The sequence below is a fragment of the Guillardia theta genome (genome assembly GCF_000315625.1).
Source record: "Guillardia theta CCMP2712 unplaced genomic scaffold GUITHscaffold_47, whole genome shotgun sequence".
NCBI classification, from domain to species: Eukaryota; class Cryptophyceae; order Pyrenomonadales; family Geminigeraceae; genus Guillardia; species Guillardia theta.
This window is the reverse complement of record NW_005434627.1, coordinates 109,273-120,925: the sequence shown is the minus strand read 5'-3', so window position 1 is coordinate 120,925 and position 11,653 is coordinate 109,273. Positions and strand designations below refer to the sequence as shown.

Here is an 11,653-nt window from a genome sequence, read left to right as displayed (position 1 = left end):
GTTCTAGACGCAGCAAGTGATGCCAGCATGGCAGCTAACAGCTCGTCGTGCCGCGACTTACCGGCAGGCTCCTCTTGGGCACCTTCTCTTCAGAGCTCATCTCCATCCATCAACGACGACTCATCGTCCCCCGGTGGCAACTCCCCTCAGGACTCAGGATCAGACCAGCCGTAGTCCTCCTCCCGGTGGACCCTCGACGCCCGCATCCAGCACAGCGCCCTCTGCACCGGCAAGAAGCGCCTCACCTCTCAGCAGAAGACCGACATCGTCAGGCTCTACTACTCCTCCGGGGAGACGTCCAAGCGCCGGCGGGCGGTCCAGCAGTGGGACCTGGCGAGGATGTACGGGAAGAGCCGGTCGGCGATCAGCCGGCTGCTGAAGCCAGAGACGGCAGCGAGGATCATGAGGAGAGCAGGAGGAGAGACTGGACAGGGTGTCAAATATTCGATGAGGATGAAGGAGGAGAAGGACAGACGATGAGGAGGAGAAGGACGAGGAGGACGAGGAGGCCGGGGAGGAGGCGGAGGTGGCGGAGGGGGAGGAGGAGGCACATTTTCATGGTCTCAAAGGTCGAGTTGAGGCTGCGAGTCTCGTCAGCTACGCAAGGACGCGAGTCTTGTGACCTCTGCAACAAGCTGCTCGCGTCGATCTCAACCTGCGCGTTGGCTCGGCGGATCACTGGGTCCGCCACCTCCCACGTGCGATGATGCTGCTGCTTGTTGGCGTCAAAGATCCGTCCATGTCTGCTGCCCACGAGGTCAGAGGAGGCGAACTGAGGATGATGATGATGATGATGATGATGAAGATGAAAATGAGGATGAGGAGGAGGAGGAGGAGGAGGAGGAGGAGGAGGAGGAGGAGGAGGAGGAAGCGGTGACCTCCCAGCCAACGCTCGCTTCTGCTCTTCGCGGTCCCATAGAGATTGAAATTCTTCCTGCAGGAGGAAAACGCGTGAGAGCCTCGGCATTTGGAAAAGGGGGGGAGAGAAGATGAAGAATACAAAGTGAGTGAGAGGGAGGGAGGGAAGAGGAGAAGAGGGAAGATGAGAGGAGGGAAATTCGATGATGTGAGAAGGACGGATGGACATGCGAGCAGCCCGGGGAGGAGAGAACTGACCCTCCTCCTCTTGTTGACCTCTGGAGCCTGGTTACCCCCACCCTTGTCGAGCACAGCTTCCTGCATGCCCATCTCACGTCCAACACTCAAGGCAGGGAGGGACCTCGAAGAGGGTCGGGCATGCTGTGTCGTCATTCCATGGCGGGCGACTACCCACCTTCCTCGTCCTCCTCTTCGCCCCGTAGCTCGAACTCCATCTCTGTGAGGAGGATACGGGTGAAAGCGTCCTCGGAAAGCTCTTCCTGGCCACCTGGAAGCCCCAAAGTGAGCAGAGAGAGGGAAGAAGAGAGGAAGTGCAACTGACCGAGCCGTCTCTGCCTCGACTCCGGCTCCCTCCTCCTGGCTCCTTCGTGGATGCCTTGGGTGGTGGAGCTGGAGCTGGAGCTGGAGCTGGAGCTGGAGCTGGAGCTGCTTCCTATCGACGGATCTTCGACGCACTTCTTCGCGGCACAGGAGAGGAGGTGGACAACCTCGTTCAGCTCGACCCTCTCTCGGGAGAGCGCAGCGACTCGTTTGAACATGAGGAGAGACTCTCCGTTGGAGGGAAGACCGTTGTCTACAGGGGCGCTGCGGGTATTTGTGCTATGAACATCGTCCCTGCTCTCCTCCTCCTCCTCCTCCTCCTCCTCCTCCTCTAGCATCTGATGAGCTCGCTCCAGCCACTGCTGCACCTTCCTCCCCGACGGCTCGCTGCTCCACATCGTCTTCTCAATGCTCGAAGTCTCGTCGGGCTGGCGGATGATGTTGACATGAGTGTGAGCGTTCCCGCAGACCGTCACTTCGGCATCAGCATGATGGGAGGTGACGGGTAGGAAGCCTGTCTCGCAGGAGCTGCCCAGCTGGACTTTCCATCGTTCTACCTTGAAGGTGCCCGACCCGAGGGAAGGGACACCCTTGCTGGATGGTTCGCCCCAAATTTGCGAAGTTCCTTCCTCCAGATCATGATGCTCGTCACGGTCGTCCTGCGGGCGGGGCTGCATATTCACGAAGCTTTCCCCGCAGGTGGGATGATCGCTCAACTGACTCGCTTCGTGACGGTCCGGCGACTCGTCGATGCGGTTCAACGCCTTGCAGTCTGGCGCAGTGACGTCATCGTGGGGGCGGAGCGTCTCAACCTCCCGCATCAGGGCCTGCATGATGTTGGTCTGCTCCTCCAGAACCTCTTCCAATCTGATCCTGTCATCCAGCAGTGCCTGGAAAACATCACGAATCATCTTGAGAACATACACAGGCAGCTCTCTGCTCTTTAGACCTGATTCCTCTTGTCAATGTGATTCAACCACCCTTCAAGTTGGCAAGTTTTGTCTTCCATGAGGGAAAGACATCGCACTGCTTCGGCGCTCTCCTTCGCATACTGAACGCTGATATCCATCAGTTCCTTACAAGCTTCACAACTGCAATGGAAGCAATCAGACGACGATCGAAAACATCGCAAGGGCCTCACATCACAAAGAACTGTTGCTCTTTTTCGTTGTATTGCGATGATATCTCGTCGAGCTTCTTTGAGACCGATTGAACAACTTGAATCACCTGTTCTTTCTGCAAATGGTACTGTGACACGCCTCCTCGCCTCTCTCCCGAGCCCGCATCGTCCAGAGCTTCTAGCCTGTACCTCAGAGAGTTGTTCACGCTCGAGTAACTCTCTAGTAGGCCCTTCAGCTCTACGAGCTTGCTTCTACCACTGCCCATATCTGCCAAACTTGGGTCTAAAGGTGTGTCACTCGGATATCTCCTGTCGTCGAGGAAGGTTGTCGTTTCAAAACTTTGAATCCTCACCATTCTTTCACATTGCACGATCAACTAGCACAAGAGTCAGAAGACCGAACCTTGAAGGACATCCAAATTTAACCTGCATCAACAAGGACCTCAACTCTGAATTCTCCAGGAGGACTGTCTCAAAGTTCTTGCGCAAGTTGTGGTTCTCGGGCCATCGCACTTCCAGCTGATTGCGCAGCGAGACGATGACGTTGCAGATCTCATCGCACCTTGTTTCACACTCGGCCATACCAACAGCGATTGATCTCTCGGCATCTGCCGTCGAACTCTCATTGCCCCCTTGCCTGCCTTGATAGTGTCCTCCTGTCTTGTCAATTCCATGGCTCAGAGCTCCAACGATCTCCTGCGCAGATTCGACACAGTTCGAGAACTCTAAGATCAAGTCTTTGCCAACGGGATAGAACTGGGGTCCCACAGCTCGTTTCTCATCGCTGAATCTATTTCTCAGTGCCAAAATCTCCTTCCTAGCATCATCGAGTCCGCTGGAGCCCTCCGAGCAATTCTTCTTGATGTAGCCCCAGTCAATCTGCAGCATATTGAAGGCGGACACCTCTCTTCGGAGATGGAGGATATCCGAGAGCAGGTCAAGTAACTCACACTTGGGTTGCGAGATGAGATCAGCCACGAGAGCCTGGTCGGTCGGGTACTCGACAGCTGCGTGCGATGGATAAGTTTGACATTGTTCCTCCTTCCATCTCGACAACTCGCGGCTGAGAGACTTCATATCTTCCATCATTGCCGAAAATTCTTGTACCATTGAGGGAGGGAGAAGGTCTCTGTCTCTAGAGCCATGATCTTGACTGTCAGCACGGCACTGCGACGCAGCGTCTGCAGTCGAACTTGCGATAGCGTTGACATTTTCTTGCCTTTCAGACAGTTGACCGTTTTCTTCTCTTAGAGTTATAAGCTCTTGCTGAAGAGTCTGTACAATCATAGACATGTTTCTGAAATCTTTTGCGATGTCCTTCATGTCAGGAACGTCAGTTAGGAGACTTTGAACATCCAAAGCTCTGGCTCGGCAATCTTCAAGCAAATTTTGGTAAACCATCAAAGTTCGCTGTTGCTCCATCACTGTTCGTTGTAATTGTGTCTTTTCCTTACCAACGTGTCAATTTCAAACAGGAAGAATCACTCATTACCTTAGCAAGTAGCTGAAGGTGCCCTGAAATCTCTCTGTGCATCTGATCTTGTTCCTTCAATCGGAACTCGAAATCTGCCTTGTGCTCATTCAACTCAACCATTGACTCCTGAGCCTCACTGCCTCGCTGATGGAGTTGTGCTTGCAACAGCTCCTTCGCTCTCTGTGCTTCCCTGTGTTCCTGGTCGAGCTTCTCTTTTTCCACCTCCAACTCATCGCACAGCGCCCTTAATCGTTGCACCTCCTCTCTTGCTTCGAGCTCTAAATGGGATCGTTCAAGCTCCATCTTCCCCTGTTCTTGCGTCCAAGCGTCCCGCAGTTGTTCGAAAGCCAGGTTTTGATCTTCGAGGAAGGAGCACCTCTCTAGTAGCGAGCGCTTGTTTTCTTGTAGCTCCAACATGTCCTCATGCAGCGTTCTGATTTCAAGATCTTTTTCGAAAGTGTAGTCCCGAAATTTTCTGTAGAGATCATCTCTTTCGAACGTGACGGCTTCACAATACTTCAGAAGTTTCTCGTACTCAATGCTGATGTATTGTAGCTCGTCTTTCAGTTGGTTTTCCTTGAATTCCATTTCTTCATTGCTCACCTTCAACGATTCGTCTAAGATCCTGTTCGAGTTCAACTCTTCTTCCAGAGCTGCGGCTCGATTTCGCTCAATCTTCAGCTGTGCTTCAAACTCGACGAGTTGCTGTGACTTCGACCCCTCATTATCCTCTAGGTTCTTGCACCTTGCCTCCAACAAACGGTTCTGTTCCGTTGCCTCCTGGATACGCTGTAGCAGCTTATCTCTCTCTACTTGATCTAGAGCGTTCGTCTGACTGCGATGGATCTGTGCTGCCAGAATGCTTTCAATGCATCTCTGCAGGGAATCGCAATTCTGCTCGAGGTTAGTAATTTTCTCCAACAGCAGCACGGGGTCACGTGGAGCCGGATTCGCTGCCTTGCTGTTGTTCTTGTCGGACAGAGCCTCACTGTCTACTCTGTTCACTTGCCAGACAAGCCCCAGAGGTTGCTTGTTGTTGGTCTGCTGGGGTCGATCAATCCTGGGCGAGTTGGTCACTGTGCTGCATTGATTCGGAATATTCTCCTTGTCGTGGTAAGGTACAATGTTGGCATTGGCTGACTTTCGGTTCCTGTACCGCTCAAGAATCTTCTTCCCCTTCTCGATCTGCTTCCTCTGCTTTTCCTTGCAACACAGTCAGTCCTCGGCTCGCAACTCACTCTCCAACACACCTTGGTTGGCGAAAGCAGCGATTGCATCTTACCGTCCTTCAGAGCCTAGGGGAGAGCCCAGGAGGACAGCTCAGGAACAAGAGGGTCAGTTCTCAGGTCTAGAGCAGGATGGCTGTGAAGAGGAGGAGGAGCGGGAGCGGGCGGGGGAGGGGCGGGGGGAGGCCCATCGTACGGGCAAACTGCCATTCGACATGTTCCCGCGCTCTTCGGAAACCAAATTTGAACGAGTGGGGATGAGGGCCTCCAGTCAGGAAGAAGCCTTATCCCAACTTGATGGATTGGCGTGTTTTTGCCGCACGAAATCAATTTGAATCACGTCAACTGCAATTGGAATAAGAGACCCCCATCCCCTCCGTCCTTGCAAAAAAGTACCTGGTAAGGGTAGGGGTAGTAAAAAATAGAGTCAAAGAGTGGGGTACTGGAGAGGAATTCGTGGGGGTGGGGGTTGTGGGAGGCCGGGGGTCATGGAAGGCAGGGATGGCGAGGGCATGGAAGTAGAGGAGGAGGAGAGATGAGGGGTGGAGGAGGAGAGAAGCAGAGGGATGGATAGAGAGGGAGAGAGGGAGGGAGAGAGAGAGAATGTCTTAGAGGATGCGATTGTTATTATGATTTTTATGAAAGAAGCAGCACGGAGCTTGAAGGGCAGATCGTTGTTGTAGCGTGATCTGGCTCACAAATCGAACATCCTGATTCAACCTCAATGAGTTTGAGCGAATGGAAATGGAAACTGGAATGGAAACTGTTGACTGTTGAACGAATGGAAACTGTTGACGATGATAGATGTACGGAGATGAATTGATTGATCTGAAGATGATTCAGGGATAAGCGGAGCACAAGTTTGCCTGCCATGCCTCTCGACAGTGACCTGGTCCAACTCAACGCCAAGATGGTGGCGTACATGTCCAAGACAGAAGCGAGGTGGGTGGCGGGTGCCATGCTGAGATCGCGACGGCTGAGGGCTGGCGCCTTGCAGGGACAAGCTCTGCCGAGCAGTAGCCTACGGGAGGTTCGTGAGTGACAGGCTCATGCGAGAGACTTGACCGGGATGCAGCGATGTGGTGAAGTGGCTGCTGTCAAACTCGGGCAAGGCAGGTGGGCTGAGAGGAGGCTGGTGACGCGCGCATGGCAGACTGACGGCACTCGAGCAGCGTTGGAAGCGTGGGCGCCCAAAGTGGTGAAAGTGAAGGTTGTGGCTCCAGCGTCGTGGGAGGGAAGACTGATGGTGAGGGTGCGAGCAGTCTGGCGTCGGGGTCGCGAGGAAATGCTTTCGCTTCGGCGTGACGCTCCGAGAGATCGACGCGATGATCAACACGCAAGAGGTGAGGGAGGTTTGTTGCTCCTCCAGCGCTCAAAGAGGAGGCGGCAGGTGGGGATCCCAAGGACGATGAAGCTGTGTATGCACGCGTCTAACGGGATGTATTATTTTCTGGTCGGGAGGAAGGGATCACTGGGACGCTCGTGATGGCTGCATGACAGGACATGATAGAGTTGTTGTCAATCTTCGAGCTGCTTCCTTACAAGACGGACAAGGTAGCATGACCCTTGTGCTGCCAATCTGTAACCCTCCTCGACCTGCTCCCTGCTAGATCAAGAAGCTTCGCTATCAGGTGTGGTGCATCAAGTGCGTGTTGAGCATAGCGCTCATCCTCATCGCCCTCAACAAGACCATACAGGCTCGTCCTCTCGTCCCTCCAGCTCTCCTTCAGCTGACCCCGCGACCCCGCAGGCTATCAAGAAGGCACGAGAAGCAGCGCAGAAGGACGGAGCTCAAGTCAGTTCTACGGTGCCGCTGGGCTCCTTGACTCGCTCACATCCTCTTGCTAGCCTGACGCCAAGCGCTGGGCGTCGCTCCTTGCCTCTCGTCGCAAGCTGCAGGTTGAGTTGCGTGTGGTTCTTGTCTAGAGAGGAAGAGAATGAGGAGTCAAGGAAATCGCTCAGGAAGAGGCGAAGGGAAAGCAGGAGCAGGTGCAGGTGCAGGTGCAGGTGCAGGTGCAGGTGCAGGTGCAGGTGCAGGTGCAGGTGCAGGTGCAGGAGAAGGAGCAGGAGCAGGAGAAGGAGCAGGAGCAGGAGCAGGAGCAGGAGCAGGAGCAGGATGGGTGGGAAGAGGAAAAGGGATAGAAGGAGGAGGAAGCAGTGGGAGGAGTTGATTTGCCTTGGTGCAGGCGCAGCTGATGGTGGAGATGACGAACGTGCCTGTCGCTCTCTTCAACGTGACGGACTGGGGGCGGGACGCCATTGGGTGGGCTCATACAGCATGAGAGGCTGAGGAGACTGACGATCAACATAGGCCAGTGGGAGCAGGCATGGCGGGATTTGTTGGATCTTGCATCGGAGGTGAGAGGAGGAGTCGGTTGGAGGACGAGGACGAGGACGAGGACGAGGACGAGGAGAAGGGCAAGGAAGAGGTGGCGGTGGTTGAGGATGCGCTGGGAACACGCGAACATGTACAAGGAGGAAAGGGAAGACGAAGGAGACAGAGAATGGAAGAGTGGAGTGGAGTAGTGAAGGAGAGGGGATGAGGGAGGGGGACGGAGGAGGAGGAGGATGTGACTTGTTTCCACCTCAGCCAACGAGATATGGAGGAGCATCACTGTCTAAACCAGCCGTCCCTCTCCTTCACCGTCGTCCTCCTGCCCTGTAGCTTGTCCGATCCAAGAGCGTTGTTGATAAACTCTGCTCATGTAGCACGACCGGCACAATCAGCATCACACAGAATCCATCTCACGAGGTTGTGAGGGGAACAAGTATCAACTTCTGAGCTTCATTTTCATACAACCGACATAACATCAAGTCCGCCAGCTACGGCGTTCCTTCAACTACTTACAATCACACCTTCAATCTCACATGCCTTCGATCTTCCCCTTCCTTTCATCTCCTTCCTTCATCTTGTATGGCCTCCTCTTCCTCCTCCCTTCCTCCTGACGTTATCTGTCGTCTTGACTTCTTTCTCACCAGGCTGCAGCAGCGATCAAATCATGCACAAGCAGCAAGTCCCTTACCTGGTTGTTCATTCCCGCATTCACAATCTTCAAGAAATCCTTGCAAGCAAGAGTTCAGCCCATTTCACCTCACAACGCCATGAACATCCACAAGCACCTGGAAATCAAGCTCCTTGTCGCCATCTCTGTCATGCTTGAACACCTGGCCATAGAGCTCAGGTCACAACTTGCCGGGGAGCGCCGCATAACACCTCCTCTGTCATCCTTGTCATGGCTTCCTTCCCGTATCGATGGTACAAGACTCTGCTTGCAAGTCAGAAAGCACGAGCGAGCAACTAGCACGAGTACTCCATGATCTCGTCCTCGTTGATTGTGCCTCCTCCGTCCTGCCGACCGAACCCGTGACATGTCAGAGCTAGAGGAGCAGGACAAGTCGACCTTGTCGTTGATCATAAATTCAATGAGGTTGAACAGGCGCTTCGGCTCGCATCTGCTCGCGCTCTGTCAGCTCGCTGCCTCCACATGCTGCCGCTCTTGCCCGGTCTTGTCACGTCGACATCGCACGTAGAGCCGCACAAAGTTCTCCCAGTCGATCATCCCGTCGCAGTCATCGTCCACCTGGCAACTACTCAGCTGAGCATTCTGACATCTAGAGTGTCCCGACCTCCCATATCATGTCTTCGACTTCAGATGTACCGTAGTCTGTTGACTTCTTGGGTTTGTATCCTACAACCACCTGTCAGCTCTCAAGCTCACCGTGCGGCAGGTATCGCAACCAAGCACTTCAAACTGCTTCGCGATCTCCTGCTTGTCGATCTTCCCGTCGTTCTTGCGATCGAGGCGCTCAAACACCTGCCAGCCATTACCCTCACCTCTGCATGTCCTCCAGCCTGCTCACTCGTTTGATGCTTTCCAACTCCGTCCGGTCGAGCCCCTCGCTCTCCTGTCATGCAGAGTTCTGATCAACCATGTTGGATCAAGAGAACAAGTAAACTACCATCTCGTCGGGACGTGGGGTTTTGCCTCGATACATCGTCATAACAGCTCCAAGACAATCCTGATCTCAACGGATGCTCGTGACAACAAGAACAACTACATGTGCACACAGCATCGACAAGCTAGCTCTACCCGGCCATGCCTTGATGGGCTTTTCCAAACGCCCATTTGACTGCCTTCCTTCCTGCCTTCCTGGCTTGCTTCCTTGCTTGCTTCCTTTCTGACTGACTGACTGACTGACTGACTGACTGACTGACTGACTGACTGACTGACTGACTGACTGACTGACTGACTGACTGACTGACTGACTGACTGACTGACTGACTGACTGACTGACTGACTGACTGACTGACTGACTGACTGACTGACTGACTGACTGACTGACTGACTGACTGACTGACTGACTGACTGACTGACTGACTGACTGCATTTTTCCCTGTTTCTCGCATAGCTTCAACTGACGTGCATGGCATAATGCGAAGGCAGCAATTTGTCGACTACCTTGGGATTTAGCTGCCTTTTCTGTACAAATTTCGAATCAGGTTTATCACCCTACCCTACCTTTTAAGCTCAACTTGTTGGATAAGTACCCCTGATCAAAGATGCAATATCGCACTTCGGAATTATGGTTTCAATTTTTACATTGAACTTCCAAAAAAATTTCACCACCTCAACTCAGGCTGATGATGACCCCCGTCACACCCTAGGCTACTACCCCTACCCCCTTAAGTCCACTCCTTCACGTGTTCACGATCGACCGGTGCGGGCTGAGGGGGTAGGGTACTGTACAATCCAACTGGGTGAATTCCAACGGTGGGTGGGGTTTGTTGTGGGGACTGAGGGGGTGGTTGAAGGACTGAGGAGGGTGGGGTGAGGTGGCTTGTGGGTACAAACACAGTAGGGGTGATAGACGATCGGGGTCCTCAGGGTCATGAAAACATGTGGGGTATTTGATGGCGATATAGTAGGTGGGGGTAATGTGAGCTTGTGAAGGGTGCGGAGGGTGGGGTAGGAGCCGGGAGGACCTGCAGCAAGACTGGACACCATGGTGGTCGTGCGACTATGCCAGGAAGGAGCGACGGGGGGAGCGGCGAGATGTCCACTAAGGTGAGAGAAGCGAGGAAGGAGGACTATGTAGAAGTGCCTGCATGAGCTCTGAGAGATTGATATGCGAGCTAGAGATTCCTCCAGGAGGGGAGATGTTGGTTTGTTGGAAACGATTCGGTACCGATGAAGCTGGAAGGTAGTGGGTAGGAAGGGGCGCCGTTGGGATCCATGTGTGATTATGCATGGAAGGATTCTATCATGGACCATGGTGTGCATACAGGATGATACTTGGAGGTGTGATGTTGGTGTCTGTACCTCTTGCTGCTAGATGCAATGTGGAAGCGTGCAGAGGCTGCGGTGATTGTGCGCTGAGATAGCGCGGCAAGACCATCTCCTATCAGCATGTAGAACGTGTTCTTCTGCTGTCAAGGATATGTTTCGATATGTCTGCAGCAAAAGCAAAGTGGGATCCAGAGTAGAGATGAATCAGGATACAGTTTGAGCTGGTATAGAAATTGGTGGACATTTGTGGAGGCGAGTTTCAAGGCAGCAAGCAGTAGCGGAGTTGCAGATCTTTCCCATCTTTGCACATGTTGCGCTCAACCCGTTGTGATTGTCTGTGAAGATCCACGGACGAGATCGGCGAGGGAACCCTGAGGCATGCATTTCGCCACAACGGCGACGACGTGCGGCTGTGCGTTTCTGAGGTATGTGAGCATCGCCGCTGCTTGCTTGCTGACTGCTGTGCTGGCAGACGCATGAGAACGAGCTGGAGTGGATCAAGGACAGGGACACGCAGCTGCTGATGGATGGGCTGATGGCGATGGAGACAGCTGACGACGTGCGATTGCTGCACAAGTTCATCTCCCAGTCGAAGGACGTGTCCCCTACCCTTGACAGCATCCCCAACCTCGCTAGTCCGCCCTCGGCATCCAAAGGGAAGAAGTCGGCCACCTCGAGCATGCTGAGAGACTACGTGAAGAGGAAGGTACACGACAGGCTGGTGAGCAAGGGGATGGTGAGCAAGAGGAAGGAGGCGCAGGACGCCGCCTCCTCCTCCTCCTCCTCGTCCGACAGCTCGAGGCGGCACAACCTGAAGAAGGCGCTCTACAGAAAGATCGAGAACAGGATCCAGACCATGAGGGCCGAGGGCCCGCGGCTGGTGATGAAACAAGTAGGAGGCGATGGCAGCGGGCGGTAATACCGACCTCTCCTCCGATGCTCCCGCGCTCCCCTTGCCGACTCTTGTTGTTTTGTAATCTTGTGCTTCTCCTTCCTCCCCCCTGTGTCAAAGTAAAGTTTTCTCTGTTTCATTCAGCACAAGATCCCTTGCATCCTTCCCTCCTCTCCCTCTCCCTCTCCCTCTCCTCCTCCTCCTCCTCCTCCCTCCTCCTCCTCCTCCTCCTCC

At 54.0% G+C, this 11,653-nt stretch overlaps 4 protein-coding genes across 4 annotated transcripts; 2 read left to right on the top strand and 2 right to left on the bottom strand.

Moving 5' to 3' along the window:
- Positions 1–563: 563 nt before the first annotated feature.
- GUITHDRAFT_140577 (hypothetical protein) lies at positions 564–5,290 on the bottom strand (the record flags this gene model as incomplete). The annotated part of the gene is made up of 12 exons (XM_005830177.1): positions 564–581; positions 656–746; positions 879–934; positions 1,117–1,176; positions 1,220–1,239; positions 1,274–1,366; positions 1,421–2,309; positions 2,369–2,510; positions 2,561–2,916; positions 2,966–3,988; positions 4,032–5,216; positions 5,264–5,290. The coding sequence occupies 12 exons, from the start codon at positions 5,288–5,290 to the stop codon at positions 564–566; spliced, it is 3,960 nt and encodes a 1,319-aa protein (XP_005830234.1).
- A 790-nt stretch (positions 5,291–6,080) lies between these two features.
- GUITHDRAFT_163884 (hypothetical protein) lies at positions 6,081–7,782 on the top strand (the record flags this gene model as incomplete). Its single annotated transcript, XM_005830176.1, has 11 exons — positions 6,081–6,181; positions 6,237–6,269; positions 6,315–6,355; positions 6,412–6,449; positions 6,502–6,582; positions 6,630–6,692; positions 6,740–6,793; positions 6,990–7,034; positions 7,088–7,138; positions 7,426–7,502; positions 7,551–7,782. The coding sequence occupies exons 1-11, from the start codon at positions 6,111–6,113 to the stop codon at positions 7,780–7,782; spliced, it is 786 nt and encodes a 261-aa protein (XP_005830233.1). The 5' UTR covers positions 6,081–6,110.
- A 229-nt stretch (positions 7,783–8,011) lies between these two features.
- On the bottom strand, positions 8,012–9,264 carry GUITHDRAFT_153302 (hypothetical protein). The gene is made up of 11 exons (XM_005830175.1): positions 9,200–9,264; positions 9,101–9,145; positions 8,979–9,054; positions 8,867–8,928; positions 8,741–8,820; positions 8,641–8,692; positions 8,551–8,588; positions 8,454–8,505; positions 8,360–8,404; positions 8,263–8,301; positions 8,012–8,219 (listed from the first exon to the last, which is right to left on the bottom strand). Exons 1-11 carry the CDS (start codon positions 9,200–9,202, stop codon positions 8,145–8,147), a joined length of 567 nt encoding a protein of 188 aa, XP_005830232.1. The 5' UTR covers positions 9,203–9,264; the 3' UTR covers positions 8,012–8,144.
- A 963-nt stretch (positions 9,265–10,227) lies between these two features.
- On the top strand, positions 10,228–11,557 carry GUITHDRAFT_153301 (hypothetical protein). Its single transcript, XM_005830174.1, has 3 exons — positions 10,228–10,305; positions 10,871–10,952; positions 11,000–11,557. Exons 1-3 carry the CDS (start codon positions 10,244–10,246, stop codon positions 11,444–11,446), a joined length of 591 nt encoding a protein of 196 aa, XP_005830231.1. The 5' UTR covers positions 10,228–10,243; the 3' UTR covers positions 11,447–11,557.
- Positions 11,558–11,653: the final 96 nt, after the last annotated feature.